We start from the raw sequence: 19,773 nt of genomic DNA on the forward strand, positions 1-19,773 counted from the left end.
CCTGTCCCTGCCTTGGTGAACCACTGGGAACTATCTTCTCTACTATCATTCCTGTTCCTAAACCACACACTACGCTTCTCATTCACACTTTACTCCCTCTTTTCTCATTTTCCCAATTCTGTCCTCCTTTTACTATTTAAGTAATTATGGACAACGTTAGCACTAAAAACCCATGAAGCTTATTTTCTCCAATCAGTAGTCTAGTGATGCTGTCTCTGAACCATGTTAGGGAAACAAGGAGAATACACAAGTGTCTTCTACTGCAAGCTAACATCAATATTTCTGTCAAGTCACTCACTGTATTTGTTATTGTAATTGACCCCCCCCCATAAAGATGTTAGGACATCTCATACTCAAGGAGTGGCATACTTAATATTGTGGAAATGACCATTCTACCAAAAACTATTTACAGATTCAAAGCAATACAAATTAAAATCCCTATTTCTTTACAGAAATAGGACTATTCTAAATTTTATATGGATCCACAAAAACAACATACAATATTTTTTAATATTTATATTATTTTAATATACCAATTATATTTTTAAAATTTATATAGAAAACTTTAAAATATCAGTATACCAAAAAAATCATAAAAACTGTCAGGCAAAATAAAAAATAAAGAAAAATATGTAATATAATATAAAAACATTAAAAAACTTTTTCTTACAAAATATTTTGATCATGCATCTTTCTTCCTTAACTTCCTCTCAAATCTCAACCAAATCCCCTTTAATTCCAGCACTTGAGATCTCATGCCTTTGCTTGGGAAGCATATACGCCTTTAATCCCAGGAAGTAATACAGCAGGGCAGAGAAAGGTATGTAAGGCGTGAGGAAACAGGAACTCACTCTCTTTAGTCTGAGGATTTTGTAGAGGTAAGAACTAGTGGTTGGCTGTTCTGCTTCTCTGATCTTTCAGCTCTGACTTTTTTATTATAAGACCATCTAAGATATAACTCCATGCCCTTTCTTTCTCTCTGCTTAAAAAACAAGCAAATAAAACAAAACAAAACAACCCAAGAAACACACACACATAAAGCAAAAGACCAATAAGACAAAAAGTGTCCAAACAAAGAAATTAATATAAAAGTTCTACAAAAGTAACACTGAGTTTCTTGAGTATGGAGCCTGCTCTGAAGTGAGACTTCATTAGAAGAAATTACTATTTCCTTTGCAAGAGGGTGTCCATTGCAGATAGCATTTGGTTAGGGGATTCCCGAGCAAGATTTGTTTTATTATGTGTAGTTCATAGTGTTATACCTAACTCACCTCTGTAATTCCTGTGGCCCATTCTATCATGTCCTCAGATAAAGATAATTGTTGACCAAGTGGACCATATGGGGAAAACTTCCCAACTTTCACCTTAAGTCCGAGACCTTCTGGAAAGTTCCAGTAGTTGAGAATGTCATAGTCTGCATTCAATTTCATTTTCTCATCCAAATTCACTTGTTCTCCAGCAGGATTAGTAAACTGCATGTCCTTCAGAAAAGGGTGCAGCTAAAAAAGATGCAATATCTTATGAAGTTGGTACAGAGTGAAGACAAATAACCAAAGCGTTCGGGCAAGTCTTGTGGTGATATATTGTGCACCGTAATAAACTTGCCTGAGTGTCAGAGGACAGAGTCAGCCACTAGATTAGACATAGAAGTCAGGCAGTGGTGGCAAATGTGCCACCTTAAATAGTGAGAGCACCTTAAATGCTATCACTCAGGAGACAGAGATCCATCTGGATCTCTGTGAGTTCAAGGCCACACTGGGCTACATGAGATTGATCCAGCATAGGAAACAGCCAGGTAGTGGTGGCACATGCCTTTAATCCCAGCACTTGAGATCTCATGCCTTTGCTTGGGAAGCACACATGCCTTTAATCCCAGGAAGTAATACGGCAGGGCAGAGAAGGGTATATAAAGTGTGAGGAAACAGGAACTCACTCTCTTTAGTCTGAGGATTTCGTAGAGGTAAGAACTAATGGCTGGCTGTTCTGCTTCTCTGACCTTTCTGTGGTCTGGGCACTGAGAACCACCGGGTGTCCTTCTGAAACAGTTCTGCTTGCCACATACAAGCACTGAAACAAGTTCAGTTCCCATATGCCACCTCGCCATACAGCCTCTGTTACACCCAAGCACTGGGACAGAGTTTGGTCTAGACACTTTGAGTCTCAGTTCAGTTTACTGACCCTGAGCTGCTTTGGTGCTGCACCTCCTCCACCTGCTGGTCAAATATCGTCACTACATCTGAATACCTTCTCAGGACCCGGCCATCGGATCATTGGCTCCACCTGCTGGTCCAACAACATCACTGCATCTACAACAATTCTTGATGATTGGAACTATGGTAAGCCACTTTAAAACTTTTAAAGGGTAAACCAGGCAAACAAACAAACAAATAAATAAGAAATGAGTAAATAAACAAACAAGACCTGTATGACAAGAACTTTAAGTCTTTGAAGAAAGAAATTGAAGTAGATATCAGAAAATGGGAAGATCTCCCATGTTCTTGGATAGGTAGGATCAACATAGTAAAAAGGGGGCCAGACGGTGGTGGCTCATGCCTTTAATCCCAGCACTCGGGAGGCAGAGGCAGGCAGATCTCTGTGAGTTTGAGGCCAGCCTGGTCTACCAAGTGAGCTCCAGGAAAAAGGCGCAAAGCTACACAGAGAAACCCTGTCTCAAAAAAAAAAAAAAAGTAAAAAGGGCAATTTTACCAAAAGCAATCTACACATTCAATGCAATCCCCATCAAAATCCCAACACAGTTCTTCACAGACATGGAAAGAACAATACTCAACTTCATATGGAAAAGAAACAACAAAAAACAGGATAGCCAAAACAATCCTATACAATAAAGAAATTTCTGGAGGCATCACCATCACTGACTTCAAACTCTACTATAGAGCTATAATAAAAAACACATCTTGGTATTGGCATAAACACAGACATGTTGATCAATGGAATAATATCGAAGACCCTGACATTAATGCACACACCTATGAACACTTGATTTTTGACAAAGAAACCAAAATGATACAATGGAAAAAAGAAAGCATCTTCAACAAATGGTGCTGGTATATATGGATATCTACATGTAGAATGCAAGTAGATCCATAGCTGTCGCCATGCACAAAACTCAAGTCAAAGTGGATCAAAGAACTCAACATAAATGTAGTTACACTGAACCTGATAGAAGAGAAAGTAGGAAGTAGTCTTGAATGCATTGGCACCAGAGATCACTTCCTAAATATAATACCAGTAGCACAAACACTGAGAGTAACAATTAACAAATGGGACCTCCTGAAACTAAGAAGCTTCTGTAAGGTGAAGGACACTGTCAATAAGACAAAAGGCAGCCTACAGAATGGGAAAAGATCTTCACCAATCCCACATCTGACAGATGGCTGATCTCCAAAATATATAAAGAACTCAGGAAACTAGATATCAAAATATCAAATAATCTAATTAAAAATGGGCTACGGAGCTAAACAGAGAATTCTCAACAGAAGAATCTTATATGGCCAAAAGACATTTAAGGAGATGTTCAACATCCTTAGCCATCAGGGAAATGCAAATCAAAACGACTCTGAGATACCATCTTACATCTGTCACAATGGCTAAGACCAAAAACACTGAAGACAGCTCATTCTGGAGAGGATGTGGAGCAAGGGGAACACTCATCCACTGCTGGTGAGAATGCAATCTTGTACAGTCACTCTGGAAATCAGTATGGCAGTATCTCAGAAAATTGGGAATCAACCTACCTCAAGACGCAGCAATACCACTATTGAGCATATACTCAAATAATGCTCAACCACACCACAAGGACATTTGCTTAACTGTTCATAGCAGTATTATTTGTAATAGTCAGAACCTGGAAACAACCTAGATGCTCTTCAACTGAAGAATGGATACGGAAAATGTGGTACATTTATACAATGGATATTATGCAGTGGTAAAAAACAATGTCATCATGAAATTTGTTGGCAAATGGATGGAACTAGAAAAAATCATTCTGAGTGAGGTAACCCAAACCCAGAAAGACAAATATGGTATGTATTCACTCATAAGTGAATATTAGATGCAAAGCAGAGGATAATCAGGCTACAATCCACAACCCCAGAGAAGCTAGGTAAAGAAGAGGACACTAAGAGAAACACACATGGATCGCCCCAGGGAGGGGAAAGGGTTAAGATCTCCTGGGTAAACTGGGAGTGGGGAATTGAGAGAAGGAGGTGGGAAATGGGAATGTGAAGGCTTGAGATGGTTGAGCTGGGTGAGAGACAGGGAGGGAGAGCAATGAAAGAGATACCTTGACAGAAAGTACCATTAAGGGGATGGGGAGAAATCTGCAGATAGGAAAACCCCCAGGATCTCACAAGATTGTCCCCAGATAAAACTCATAGCAGTGGTGAAGCTGGTGCTTGAACGAGCCTTCTCCTGCACTGAGATTGGTGTCTACCCTAATTGTCATCATAGAACTCACATCCAGGGACTTATGGAAGCAGATGCAGAGACCCACAGCCAAGCAATGGCCAAGATTCTGAAGTTCAGTTGAAGAGAGGGAGGAGGGATTACAGGAGCAAAGACAGGTCAAGATCATGATGAAGAAAACTACAGAGATAGATGACCCAAGCTAGTGGGAGCTCATGGACTCCAGACTGACAGCTGGGGAGCCTGCATGGGACTGAACTGGGCCCTATGAATGAGGGTGAAAGTTGTGTGGTTTGATGTGTTCATGGGTCCCCTGGTAATGGGACCAGGACTTATCCCCGGTACACAAACTGGCTTTTAAGAGCCCATTACCTATGGTGCAATGCCTTACTCAGCCTTGATGCAGGGGGGAGGGGCTAGGTCTGGCCCCAACTTGATATGCCAGCCTGTGTTGACTACCCAAGGGAGGCCTTACTCTCCATGAGGAGGGGATGGGGGTGGGATAGGGGGAGTAGGGGGGAGCAGAAGAGGAGGGAGGGGGAACAAAAAAGGAAAGAAATTTTTTTTAAATAAAAAGTTATAAAAAATAAAATAACATATAAAAAAACTTTTAAACTATAAACCAGGCTATTAAATAAATAAATAAGGTAAAAAAATAAGGGGAAAGGACAATCTTAAAACCTTTCCCAGGTCAATTATTGGGAATACCACAATATAGGGAATTAGGACTGCTACTATGGATGGGATGGTAGAAAAACTAACTGAGGAGATAAACAATTTAGCTGGGATTGATAAAATATTGATCATAATTTTTATCAGTCTGGCAATTCATATTAATCCTTAAAAATGGTTTAATAACTGTGCCAAATATGAGAGATATACTGTAAAGACACAGGACTTAGAAAACACTACTACTGATGATATGCAAGTCTTACAAATAGTTACTAAGGAGAATAATACAGTTTTGACTAACAAGATGAAGGCTTTAGAAATATTTACTGATGAAGAGAACAAGAAGGTGACTGATAATATGCAAACCTTAGAAAAACTTACTAGTCAAAAGATACAAGCCTTAGAAAGGGCTACTACTGATAATGTGCAAGCCTTACAAATGGTAACTAACGAGAATAATACAATCTTGACTGGCAAGACAAAAAGCTTTAGAAATACTTACTGATGAAGAGATTGAAAAGGTGACTGATACTATCAAAACTTAGAAAAGTTTGCTATTCAAAATATACAAGCCTTAGAAAAGGCCACTAGTGATAAATTACTAGCTTTAGAAAAAATTATTAAAACAGATAATAAAAGCATTCAGATACAGACAGAAAAATTCAGAGGAGAACCAACCTGACCATAATCTTACAGACTTCAAGAGGAGTGGCCCAAGTTTATTAAAAAACCAATCTTGATTTATCAAGTTACCATTCAAGAAAGACCACCAGATGACAGTTATCCCCAGATCCATACAGAAGCTAAATGGGATCCTATAGAAATGTCATATTTAAAGAGATTTAAGGAAGCAATAATTTCCTATGGTATGCATTCCTCTTACATGAGGCAGATGTTGAATACAAGATCCACTCAGAACAAAACTATTCCAAAAGACTGGAGAGATTTAAAGTCAGCAGTATTGGAATATGGCTCTTAGTTAGAGTGGAACAATTGGTTGAGAAAGGAAGCTAAGGCCCTCAAATATCAAGGTAGGGTTAGAGGTTATCAGATTTCCCAAGATCAAATCCTTGGTGAGGGCCATTATGCTGATATCGATAGTCATGCTACATTTGATGATCACACCTTGTCCCTATGATACAGCAGCCTTAAGTGCCTGGAACAAGATTCAAGAATTAGGAAAGAGGATTGAGCCATTTACTAAAGTTATATAAGGCCCAAAATAAGCCTTCACTGAATTTTTGCAAAGTTCGACTTCAGCTGTGAATAGAGTGATATCAGATCCAAAAGTTAGACAAATATTAATTGCATCTTTGGCATTTGAAGATGCTAATTCACAATGCAGAAGGTTAATTTGACCTTTAAAGGCAAGATCTTCACTCATAGACCAATGGATCCAACACACAGTCAATATTGAGTCTCATAACCATGAAAATACTTGGATAGAAGAGGTGATTTCCAACAACTTAAGGAAAAATCAAATTGTCAAATGTTTTGATTGTGGCAAACAAGTTGATTTAAAAAGGAATTTTAGGGCTGGAGAGATGGCTCACTGGTTAAGGGCACTGGTTGCTCTTCCAAAGGTCCTGAGTTCAATTCCCAGCAACCACATGGTGGCTCATAGCCATCTGTAATAAGATCTGGCACCCTCTTCTGGCCAGCAGGCATACATGCAGACAGAACACTGTATACATAATAAATAAATAAATTTGGAAAAAAAAAAAAAAAGGAATTTTAGTAGACAGGGCATTCCTAGAAACAATGTTTCTTCTAGAGATAATAACTCACACAGAAGGCCCCAACCTTCTGGAGTATGCAGAAGATGCAGCAAAGGCTGCATCATTCATTGGACCAATGAATGCTGGTCAAAAAGAGAGTGGCAAGGCAACCCTTTACCACTGGGAAACACCTTTGGGGGGGGGGCGTTGCAGGCCACCATGTCCAATTTGGTTCAGTCATTTCCTGTCACCATGGGGGAAACTCTTCCCAAGGGGAATTAAAAGATCTAATGCCTATTAGTAAAAATTCATACTGCTCTGGATGATAGACCATCTTTAGAAGATGAAACAAAAATTTCAGGAGAAACCCTAAAACAAATACTTTGGCAAATTTTTATAAATGATCAAAGACCAAAGCTAAAAATATGAATAAATGACAACGTAATTGAAGGTTTTGTAGACACAGAGGCAGATGTAATGATAATTGCACAAGAATCTTGGCATCCAAATTGGCTTCTTCAGGAGGTGAATATTCAGCTTTTAGGGATTAGAACTTTATCTCAAAACAGGAGATGGGTTGAATGTATAGGTCCAGAAGGACAGAGAGAAAAATTGAAGCCATATGTGGCTAATATGGGAAGGAATTTATGGTGTTGTGATTTGTTACTGCAATGGAATACCCAGAATAACATTCCTCCAATTTCAGAATTAGTCCATAAATTAACATATATTTTGGGGGAAAATATTAAAAGGTGTTATAAATAACAATTACTGATCATTCAGGTTGTACAAAAAACAGGGCATAACAGCTGTTGATCTTTCAGAGGTACCAATATCCCTACCTTTAAAATGGTTAACTGACAAACCTATCTGGGTGGAACAATGCCTTTTTTTTTTTTTTTTTTTTTTGGTTTTTCGAGACAGGGTTTCTCTGTGTAGCTTTGTGCCTTTCCTGGAGCTCACTTGGTAGCCCAGGCTGGCCTTGAACTCACAGAGATCCACCTGGCTCTGCCTCCCGAGTGCTGGGATTAAAGGCGTGCGCCACCAATGCCCGGCGGAACAATGCCTTTGACATCAGAAAAATTACAAGCCTTAGAACAGCTGGTACAGAAGCATCTAAAAGCTCAATATATTCAGGAATCAAACATTTCTTAAAATTCTTCTGTATTTGTTATGAAAAAGAAATCTGGAAAATGGAGATTAGTAACAGATTTAAGAGCCATAAATAAAGTAATTCAGCCAATGGACTCTTTATAGCTTGGAATTTTCCTGCCTTCTCTATTACCTAAAGGATGGTCTATTGCAGTTATTGATTTAAAAGACTGTTTCTTCATCATACCTTTACAAGAAAAAGGACAGAGAAAAATTTGACTTCACAGTGTCTACTTATAATAATTCTCAGCCTGTTAAGAAATATCAATGGAAAGTTCTCCTACAAAGGACATTAAACAGTTCCACCCTGTGCCGATATTTTGTATGACAGTCATTGGAAATGATTCATGTACAATTCCTTCAATCTATAATTTACCATTATATGGAAGATATCATATTTGCTGATTCAAATGTAGATACTTTAGAAAGAATGTTTGAAGAAGTAAAGAAAATTTTGCCTTGTTGGGGATTACAAATTGCTCCTGAAAAAATACAAAGAAGAGATTCTATTCATTACCTAGGATATAATATAAGTTTACAAAGAATTCAACACCAAAAGGTACAAATCAGGAGAGATCAATTGTGGACTATTAATGAATTTCAGAAATTGCTAGGAGACATTAACTGGCTATGGCCCACAGTTGAATTAACAACTCAAGAACTGAGTAATTTGTTTCAAAACTTAAAAGATGACAAGGACTTAAATAGTCTCAGCTGAAGCTGAGAGGGAATTGGCTTTGGTATGAAAGAAATTACAGAATGCACATATGGATTGTTTGGATCTAGAACTTGCTTGCATTTGGGTTATTTTACCTTCTATGCATCCCCCTATAAGGATTTTAATGCAGAGAGAAGACATAGAATGGACATATTTAATACACAGAGTGAAGAATTAAAGACATATGAAGAAAAGGTTTTTGAATTGATTCTAAAAGAAAAATTGAGACTTCATCAATTAGCAGGATTAGACCCAGCAGAAATTGTAGTACCTTTTAATAATGGTGAAATTTCCTCTTTATGAGCATAAAATGAACATTGGCAAAGAGCTTGCAGTAATCTTTTGGGAGAGATTAACAACAAATATCCCAAAAGAAAGAAAATGCACTTTACAAAGAGTACTAACAGCCGGGCGGTGGTGGCGCACACCTTTAATCCCAGCACTCGGGAGGCACAGCCAGGTGGATCTCTGTGAGTTCGAGGCCAGCCTGGGCTACAAAGTGAGTTCCAGGAAAGGTGCAAAGCTACACAGGGAAACCCTGTCTTGAAAAACAAAACAAACAAACAAACAAAAAAACAAAAATCCCTGCCTTAAAGAGTACTAACTGGATCCTTCCTCACATTGCATGGGGAACACCAATTTCTGGAGCCCCTACATTTTATACTCATGCAAACAAATCACAAAAGGCAGGTTATAAATCAGGACATTTTAATAAAGTGGCTCAAATCCCTTATCACTCTGTTCAAAAGTCAGAATTATATGCTATTCTCATGATGTTTTTAGATTTCTCAGAACCTCTTAATATAGTTACTGACTCTCAATATGCAGAAAGAGTTATATTACATATTGAAACTACTGAATTTTTTCCAGGTGATAAAGAATTGACTTTGTTCATTTGTAAGAAATAATCAGAAATAAAAACCATCCCTTATATATAAAACACATATTAGATCTCATACCAAGCCCTATAGCACAATGTAATGAGGAAATTGGTCAACTATTGGTAGGAAATTTGCTAGAAGCCTCAAAATTTCATTAAAAAACACTATGTCAATAGCAAGGGTTTGAAAAAAATTTTTTTCTATCACTTGGCAACAAGCCAAGGAAATTATAAGAAAATATCCTACATGTTCCTTGTATAACCAAACTTTAGTACCTTCAAGAGGTAACCCAAAGGTTACTCAAAGAAATGGAATTTCGCAAATGGATGTGTTTCATTTTTGCATCATTGGAAAATTAAAATATGTACACCATACCATAGATGCATATTCAGGATTTCAACAGGCTACTGCTATGGGTTCTGAAAAGCTGATTTTATAATTATACATCTATTAGAAGTTATGGCCATCATGAGAATACCTGTACAAATTAAGACTGACAATGCTTCAGAATATGTCTCTAGTAAAATAAAACAGTTTTTTGCATATTACAATGTAAAGCACATTATAGGTGTATCACACAATCCAACAGGACAAGCAGTTACAAAAAGATCTAATCACACTTTAAAAGAAATGCTTAATGAACAGAAAGGGGTAATAAAGACCCCCAGAGATAATTTGCATAATGCTTTACTAACTTTAAATTTTCTAAATGCTAATGAGCAAAGAACGACAGCTGAGGAAAGACATTGGAGAGTAGAAAAACTACTGAATTCAATCATCCTGTATACTTTAAAGATGTATTGAGCTCTGAATGGAAATCAGGAAATGTCATTTGGGAACATTGTGTACACTGAGGAAGTGGTTTTACTTTTTGTTTTTGGAGACAAAAAGCTGTGGATACCATCAAAATTAATAAAGATTTGATTTGAACAGGAGAGACCTCTTGAGGAGAGGTGATTATTCATCAACCAATGTGGCGATTCAACCTGTCAAAAAGAAAAACTCACATAATTAAGATTAGAACAGGGTTCTGTTTTTGTCTTTCTAGGAAAATAAAGACATCCATTTTGAGGAATTCAAAGACCTTTGGACAAATAAGCATCTAAAAAAGATGGTAGAGCTATCAACAAAATTAGCAAGAAAAGGAATAATCTGGCCTAACAGTATAATATACTTTCAACAGGGTAAAGTTTTATAAAACTTTCAAAATGTTTGTTTTTGCAGGTTTCTGCAGTCATGTTAAACAGGTGGTCTTTATGCAGTCCCAACTCAATTAAAAACTAAAGCTGGCTTTGGAAACAGAATGTAGCGTTCTTCTTCTCTAAACCCAAGCATGTTGTTAAAAAAAATTCAGAGTCTCTGTCTCATATCAGAAGAGCCAGATGTCTGATATGGGACAGAAGAAAACCAAAATCTAGGGACTAATCTAGGAACAAAATCTAGGGATTTATTGTCACAAATCTTATACCCCTCAAATTTATTTTGACTCTTTAAAACTTTTAGTGTATAAATACTATCTCAAAATTTAAAATTTCTATTTTGATACTAATGATATCATAAAGCACTAATTCTAACCTTAGCTCTTTTAAGTTTTGTTGACAGCAACAAATTCCTCTCTTTTGGACTGGTTCCACACCCAGTTAGCAGTTTCCCTTGCCAGGTATCCCACTCATTTGGAATCTCTAACATTTTGGTGTTTCCAATGAAATACATGTTTAACTTTCATAACTTTCACAATGACCTCCCTGGACTGCCATTCAAGGATCTCCTTGACACATGTCTGGCTTCAGTGGCTTTTCTTAGTCATGGAGAGAGAATCCATAGTCCCTTTCTTATATCCTTGACTCTAAAGCAAAAACTATGTGGCCTAAGCTACCCAGTTCTGTTGTTTGCTGGGCCTTCTTGTTGTTCAATTACATCTGTATCAGATTTCTGGTTTTATGGTTTCCTTTATTTCTTAAGATTTTCTTTAATTACTTTTCACAAGTTGGAAGCTTATCTGGGTGGTTTCTTGCCCTGAGGTCACCACTCCCATTATTCCATTTGACATCAAGTTTTTCCATAATCTTTTTATCACCCTGAGCACAGGACTTAGCTTCATTATACTTCCTGGTGTTTCTTTTCTCCTCAAACTGTACATTTTTATTTTTTCTTGTTTAGCTTGTTTCTTTTCCTTATAAATCTGCATAAGAGTGACCACTAATAACCACATAACAGAGTCAATACTAGGCTGTCTTGAAATCTCCTCTGCCAATGCTATTAATCTAGAACTCTTGAATAAATTAAAGGCTAAGCCTAGACTTTTTTTGGACAAGGGCAGAAAGCTGCCACATTCTTTTTCAAAATATCACAAGAATGGTCTCTAGGCCATTTGCTAATAATATTCTTCTCCTCTGAAACTTCTTGAGCCAGGCCATCATAATCTACATTGCTCTCAGCACCACTGTCTTCCATGCTTCTATTAGGATGGCCCATTAAGTCCTGCTTAAAGCATTTAATTGCATTTCTAATCCAAAGCCACAAAGTTCACATCCTGCCCATAGGAAGCATAGTTAGGTCTGTCACAGCAATAGCTTGCTCCTTGAGCAGGCTAAGAAAGAAAAACAGTTAGGAGGAGTGATTAATCCTGATTACCATGGGGAAATTGGATTGCTTCTCCACAATGGACATAAGAAAGATTGTGACTAGAGTGCAGGAGATCCTTTAGGGTGGGTGTCAATTAGTCAGTGAGAAACTGCAACAGCCTAGTCCAGGCAAGGTGACAAAAGGCACAGAAGTGTGGATCACATTCCTACAGGAAAAGAGCCAAGACCTGCTGAGGTGCCAGCCAAGGCTGGAGGAAAGACAGACTTGGTAGTAGAAGAATATAGTGATAAATACCAGCTAAGATCACATGACCAGTTGTGGAGATGAGAATTATAGTTATCTTAGGGTTTTAATTGCTATGAAGGGCCATCATGACAATGGCAACTCTTATAAAGGAAAACATTTAATTGAGGTGGCAATTTATAGTTTCAGAGTTTTAGTAGTCCATTATCATCATGGTGGGGAGCATGGAGGTGTGCAGGCAGAAATGGTGCTGGCTACATCTTGATCATAAGGCAACAGGAAGTGGAATGTGTGTCACATTAAGTGAAGTTTGAGTAAAGGAGACCTCAATGACCTCCTTTACACTGACATAGTTTCTCTAACAAGGCCACACCTACTCCAAAAAGCCATACCTCCTAATAGTGCCATTCCCTTTGGAGGCCATTTTCTTTCAAACACCACATTCTACTCCCTGGCCCCCAATGCTATGTAGCCATGCCATAATGCAAGAATGCATTTATTCCAACTTCAAAAGTTCCTACAGTCTATAACAGTCTCAAACTTGTTTCAAAGTCCAAATTCCAAAGTCTCTTCTGAGACTCATGCAATCCCCCTGTAAAATCAAAATCAAAAAGCAGATCACATACTTTCAATATATAATGGCATAGGATATACATTAGTATTCCAAAATGTAGAGAAGGGGGCATACTGAAGAAATAGTGGACCAAAGCAAGACCAGAAGCCAGCTGAGCAAATTCCAAACTCTGCATTTCCATGTCTGGTGTTGAAGCATTCTCCACATTTCCAGTTCCTTTCAGCTTTGTTGATTGCAATGACTTCTTTCTCTTGGGCTGGTTCCATTCCCTTAGCAGTTTTCCTCGGCAGGTATCTCATGGCTGTGGCATCTATAACATCTTGCGGTCTCCAAGGCAATCCAGGCTTCACCTTCACAGCTTCATGCAATGGCTTCTCTATGCCTCCATTCAGGAACACTCTTGACATGTGCCTGGCCTCAGCAGCTTAGGTGTGGAAGCAATTCCATAATCTGTTTCTTTCATCCTTAACTCTAAAGCCGGAACCATGTGGCTGAAGCTGCCAAGTTCTGCTGCTTGCTGGGGCTGAACATGGCACTTAAATTACATCTCCACCAGTTTTCTGTTTTTGGTTGTTACCTTTACTGCCTAAGTTTGGCTGTCCTTGAACTTGCTCTGTAGACCAGGCTGGCCTCAGACTCAGAGAGCCACAATTCTCTACCTTCCAAGTGCTGGGCATAAAGGCATGCACCACCACACACAGCTCTAAGCTTTCCTTTAATTCTTTTTTCACAAGTTGGAAATTTAGCTGGGTGAGATCTTACCCTGAGGTCACCACTCCCTTTATTCCATTTCTTAATCTGTGTATCTCCTTGAATACAAGATTTAGCTCTATTCTACTTCCTGGTACCCCTTTCTCAATCTGTGCATTTTGTATTTTTATTTGCTCAGCTTACTCCTTTTCATTATAAACCTTCATTAGAATTTCCACTAATAACCAAACAACAGAGTCTACACTAGGCTGTTTTGAGATTTCCTCTGCCAATAGAATTAATCCAAAACTCTTCTCTTTAGCCTCATGTAGACTTTTCTGACAAGGGCAAAAACCAGCCACATTCTTCACCAAAATATCACAAGTACAATTTCTAGGCAACATACTAAAATTCTTCTCTGAAACTGTTAGGGTATGTCATGTGGGGGACCCCAGCTGGCCAGGCCAGCGTGTCCCACATGTGAGAGAAAACAAGCTGGCATACTGGGCAGATGCAGCTTTGGGTGGTGGGCGAGACGTGCCATGTGGGCATGGCGGTGTCGGTGGCAGTGGACATTCATTCACAACCGAGGCACTGCATCTGCACAGAAAGAGTTTATTAGAAAGATAGAGAGAAAGATAGGGAAAGGAGAAAGGAAGAGAAGAGAGGAAAAACAGAAGTGTGCGCACCTCATGGTGGGGAAGGGAGAGAGAGGAAGGGGAAGGTTTTTCCTTAAAATGAGGCTTTTACATCAGGACACAGGGTGGCGCCAAGGAGCAGAATTTTAAGGGGCAGGTCAGAATATTAACATTCCTCCATTTTGATTAATATATATATATATATATATTATATATATATATATATATATATATATATATATATATGAGTTATGGAAGCAAGTGGGGGAGCAAGGGTGCTGAATTCCTGAGACTGCTTCAAGCTGACAGGGGGTGAGGTGGGGATGGGAAACCAGGAATCATGCACGGTGGGAGATTTCAGGTACATATGTCCCTTGAGGGAGCTGAGGAGGCAGGTTGCAGCAGTGGTATTTCAGGAGCTTGGGGGGAAATGGCAGGCCAAATCAGGAGTATAGAAACCATGGCATCTGCTGTTTCTCTGGAGGTCACGTGGGAACAGCAAATCTGCAAAATATGCTAGAAAAATAGGTGGTGTTAGAAATGGGCTCCGGAGAGTGTTAGTTTTCATCAGACCAGATTTCTCGATACAGTGGCAGAACTTTTCCCAGGAACCTGTAAATATCTGTAAGACATCTGGAATAGATTTACATCACAGCAAACGGGGTAAAAATCTTAAGAATCATTTGTAGTATTCAAATCAATGCTTTATCAGTTTATCAAAACTGCTTTTATCAATATTAAAACTTTGAACCTCTGGAGTTATACCTGAAACCTGTACAATGAAGTCTGTGAATAAAGTATACTTGTCTGTAATTTTAACAGGAAGTTTATTTTTTTCCCTTTGGGTTTGTCTTTTTTTTTTTTTTTTTACTTTTTTATTTTTCTTTATTAAGAAATTTTCTACTCACTCCACATACCATCCACAGATTCCCCCCTCCTCCCTTCTTCCACCCTCCAGCCTTCTTTCCCAAGCCACCCTGCATCCCCACATACCTAAAATCGAGGTCTCCCATGGGAAGTCAGCAGAGCCTGGCACACTGAGCCTAGGCAGGTCCAAGCCCCTTCCCACTGCACCAAGGCTGTGCAAGGCAACACACCACAGGCATCGGATTCCCAGTTTGAGCCAAACAACCGTCTTCTGTATCCAGCGGGCCTAGTCCAGTCCCATGGGGGCTCCACACCCACCAGTCCACAGTTCATGGGTTTCCACTAGTGTGGCCAGTCATCTCTGCATGTCCTCCCATCATGATCTCAATGTCCCTCGCCTGCAGAATCTCTCCTCTCTCTCATCAATTTGATTCCCAGAGCACAGCCTGGTACCTGGTCATGGATCTCTGCATCTACCTCCATCTGGACAAAGGCTCTGTGATGACAGCTAGGTTATTTGCTAGGCTGGTCACCACAGTAGACCAGTCCAGGCACCCGCTGGACCACTGCCAGCAGACCAAGGTGGGGTCATCCCTGTGGATTCCTGAGAGCCTCCCCAGTACCCTGCCTCTTCACTATGTTATTTTCAGCATTATTCATAATAGCCAGAACCTGGAAACAATCTGGATGCCCCTCAACTGAAGAATGGATAAAGAAAATGTGGCACATACACACAATGGAGTACTACTCAGCAGTAAAAAACAATGATATAACAAAATTTGCAGACAAATGGATGTTACTAGAAAAGATCATCTTGAGTGAGGTAACCCAGACTCAGAAGGATAAACATAGTATGTACTCACTCATAAGTGGATACTAGATGTGAGGGAAGGGATAGCCAGACTACAACCCACAACTCCAGAGAGGCTATCTAACAGGGAAAGACCCTAGGAGGTATACATGGATGACCCTGTAAAGGAGAAGTGGATGAGATCTACATGAGCAGACTGGGTGTTGTTGGGGGGTGGTGGCAGAGGGCGAGGAATGGGGGATGAGAACAAAGGGAAAAGGGAGGGTCAAGCTGGAACAGGGACAGAGTGAGAGGGCAGGGAGGAAGATACCATGATAGAAGAGGATATCATGGGAACAGGAAACTTATTAATGAACTATCAAGGTGCTTGAAGTCTTTGGATTGGGGCTGGTTGGGGCTGTTAAACTGATACTCTAGTCATCAAACATCATCAGATCTGAGAAGGATAAATTTAAGAAGTGAGACAGCTTTCCAGCTACCTAGGCAGCAATCCCAAGTCTCTCTGTGGTCACTGGAGGACAGAGGCCTCAAAGGCAGCACTTGTTCAGCTGATAAGCCCAGAAGATCTGATAGATTTTTTTTTTTGTGAAATAGAAATTTGGGGAGGCCATCCTACATGTCTTGGCAGAGAGGACAGTTGATCCCCGTTGCTCCTCTTATTCACAGTCTGGACAGGATCTTAGCATTTTCCTGCATGGCTGGCCTTGCCATAAGCTTCCAGGTGGAAGTTCTTCTGCAGCTGTCTATCTTCTTTGAGAAGATACAGGATGCTGCCTGGAGCTGACATGTCTATCATATTAAATACCATATTCTCAGATCTCTACAGGTGTTTGAGGACTGGGGGAACAAAATCTGTTAAATGTATTTAAATTAACTTTAAAAGTATACACACACACACACACACACACACACACACACACACACATTTGTTAAACCTGAATATATAAGTTTCCCAGTTAGTCATGGCTTAAGGAAGTTAGCAAGTACAAGGAGGCATAGATTCTTAAGCCTGAATAGACCTTGAGTAAGGAGAGACATTTTTAAAGCTGTTGGCAGTAATATCTGAATCTATTACCATTTTAAGGCCTTGTAGCTGTGGTACTAATCTTTGAGTACAGCCAAATTATATTCCTGAATGTTTTATATGGAAATAATTATTTCTTAAGGTCATACAATACCTCCCTGGTTCTGCATGAAGAAGGTCAAGTGTCCCATCCTATTGCAGAACCATTCTAGCCAATAACTATCAATTGACAATACTGGGTCCAGTTTCCTGGTATATCAATGGTCATTCACTATCCAATTTGTTCCCTATGTCAGGTTTTTTTTTTAACCTTTTATCCCACCTTCTAGCCTGTCTTGGGAACAGGGAGCACAGGATGATGCACTCTGTCCCATAACTGTTTTAAGTTGAAATGGGGCACAGGTGTTCAGGACTCTGGCTAGTCAAAGGTAAGGAGGGAACCTAGGCTAGGTCAGATGATCACACACTTCTGATAAATGGGGTGTATCAGAAGTGTGTGGACATCTGTCCTAACTGTAGAGATGGGAAATAGTTACATTTTGCCTGGACCATATCAGCCGTTAGCAGGTCCATGTCATCTCATGGAATGGAGTTGAAGTCTGTAGCCAGTGCCTGGATGTGCCAGTTAGCCAAATGGAAGCCCACTGAAACAGATACAGACTAGAGACAGAGTTAAAATTTGTGAAATTATTTGGAACCTCTTGGCCCATAGTCTTAGTAAGTAGGAAAGGGAGACCAGGAGGGAGAGAAATACCATCCTCAGGAATAGAAAGGTGAGAAAAACTGAAAACTCATTTATCTGGAACTTCTTTCACCTCTGTAAAGTGTTCCAATGATTTCTTTTGATCCTGTGAAGTTTATATGAATTTTTATTTTATAAAAGAACATAAAAGTTTTAGATATATTATTGAAATTACAGATTTTGGTTAAACGCATATACATTTTTTGTTTAGAGAGAGCACGGTACAGATTGGACATAGAGAATTCTTTGACCTGATGAGAAGTTTAAATTTATATTTTTGTAACTGGTATTTATATCTTGAATCATTTATCAAGAGACCTAAAAACTTTTCCCAAGGAAAGGTTCAACATCTCTCAGATGTCTTATTGCAATATCAAAGACAAAATACATGGCATTTAAAAAGATTTAAAATCTCTTAAGCATTATTGTTGCTACATTATCCTGGCATAGGAGTGTGCTGCCCCCACCCACTGAGTCAGGCAATGAAATAAGCTGGCAAGTTGGCTATATTGCCAGCATGTGGGGAGGATGGTTCTCTAGACCCCACCTGCTCGAGCCTGAGAGCAGCAGCTGGAGAATGCTAGGCCAAGACCGGAGGACTTTCCTCGATCCATAAAACAATGCTTAGCATGAGGCAATTTCCTGACCTCTCCCCAGTATAGATGGCCTGAGCACTGGGTGCCACACCCATAACTGAGTCAGGAAGCAACTTTTTGCTGTCCTTAGTAAAGGTGGCTGTGAGGTCATATGACCTGTCCCTCTTTGACCTTAGCAAAGATGGTGTCTGCCTGACCATGTGACAGCTCTTATCAAATATGGCAACTGACCACATGGTCATTCAAGTTTTTTTTTTTTTTCCAAAATAAACTGAACAGATAAGAAACACATAAACTGAGGCATTTAAAAGTCAGTCAGAAAGAAATATAGGTGGCCACATCCATCATACATTTCCATTTACACACAGGAAATAGACTTTGTGAAAGAAAGATGGAGAAATGTCTTTCTGGGAAACTTTTATGGTTAATGCATTGGAGCTCTGAGGTGGTGCTGTGGAGGGGGCCAGAAACAGAGTAGCAGTGCAGCTGGGCAAGAGAGAGGGACCCCCGGGCTGTGGCATGGTTGGAGCAGCCACAGAGGAATGAACCCAAGGCATGGGTTGGCAGCAGTGGTGGGGGGCAGGGGCTATGCTCTGCCCGGCTTGATCCAACAGTGTGAGTAGCAGCAGTGGGAGCTGGGATAGGAGAGGGGAGGCGCATTTCCACAGTGAGGTATAAGGTCCAGTGGACTGACCTCCAGCATCCCAGAGGGTCAGTGAGGGCCAACAAATGGCAAAATATGCTAATGGACCATCATACCAAAGGCTATGGCCATGGAACTGAGTGGGCACAGACTGTCTCCATATGCTGTTGCTTAGGGACAGGGGCCAAAGGACTTAAAGCCCAAAAAGACACGTGGTACCAGTGAGCAAAATAAGATGAAACCTCACTTGTGGGAAAATGGCCCAAAGGGAGGCTTACTGAAGGGGGCTTACTGATTATGCTGGTATTGGATGAAGTGAGTGTTGAATGTTCCAGGGCTCCTAGGGTGTATCAGACTGCCAGCAGGCAGGAGAAATGCACTAGGAGGACCTCTGCTGAGTCACTAGCACCAATGGGATGATATACTGCATGGGAGACCCTGAGTGTATCCCATGTGTGAGGAAAAACATGCTGGCATTGAGGGCAGATGTAGCAGCAAGTGGTGGGTGAGACATGCCATCTGGACATGGCGGCGGCGGCGGCGGCGGTGGACATTCATTCACAACCCAGGCACTGCATCCACATGGAAAGAGTTTATTAGAAAGATAGAAAGAAAGGTGGGGAAAGGAGAGAGGAAGATACGAGAAGAGAAAAAAGCAGAGGTGTGCACACCCCCTGGTGGGGAAAGAGGGATGGGAGGGAGAGAGAGAGAGGGAGGGGAGGAGTTTTTTCTTAAAATGAGGCTTTTACATCAGAATTCAGGGTGGTGCCAAGGGGCAGGATTTCAAGAGGTG

At 40.0% G+C, this 19,773-nt stretch overlaps 1 protein-coding gene across 1 annotated transcript in view; it reads right to left on the reverse strand.

The window, feature by feature from the left end:
* The window catches only part of LOC114686068 (vomeronasal type-2 receptor 116-like), a 75,138-nt gene that overhangs the window by 12,726 nt on the left and 42,639 nt on the right, over positions 1-19,773 (reverse strand). Inside the window, exon 4 of the mRNA XM_028860715.2 lies at positions 1,272-1,499. Coding sequence (XP_028716548.1) covers positions 1,272-1,499 — 228 coding nt within the window. The remainder of the gene's footprint in view (positions 1-1,271; positions 1,500-19,773) is intronic.

The sequence above is a fragment of the Peromyscus leucopus genome, chromosome 23 (assembly GCF_004664715.2).
Source record: "Peromyscus leucopus breed LL Stock chromosome 23, UCI_PerLeu_2.1, whole genome shotgun sequence".
In the NCBI taxonomy this organism is placed as follows: domain Eukaryota; kingdom Metazoa; phylum Chordata; class Mammalia; order Rodentia; family Cricetidae; genus Peromyscus; species Peromyscus leucopus.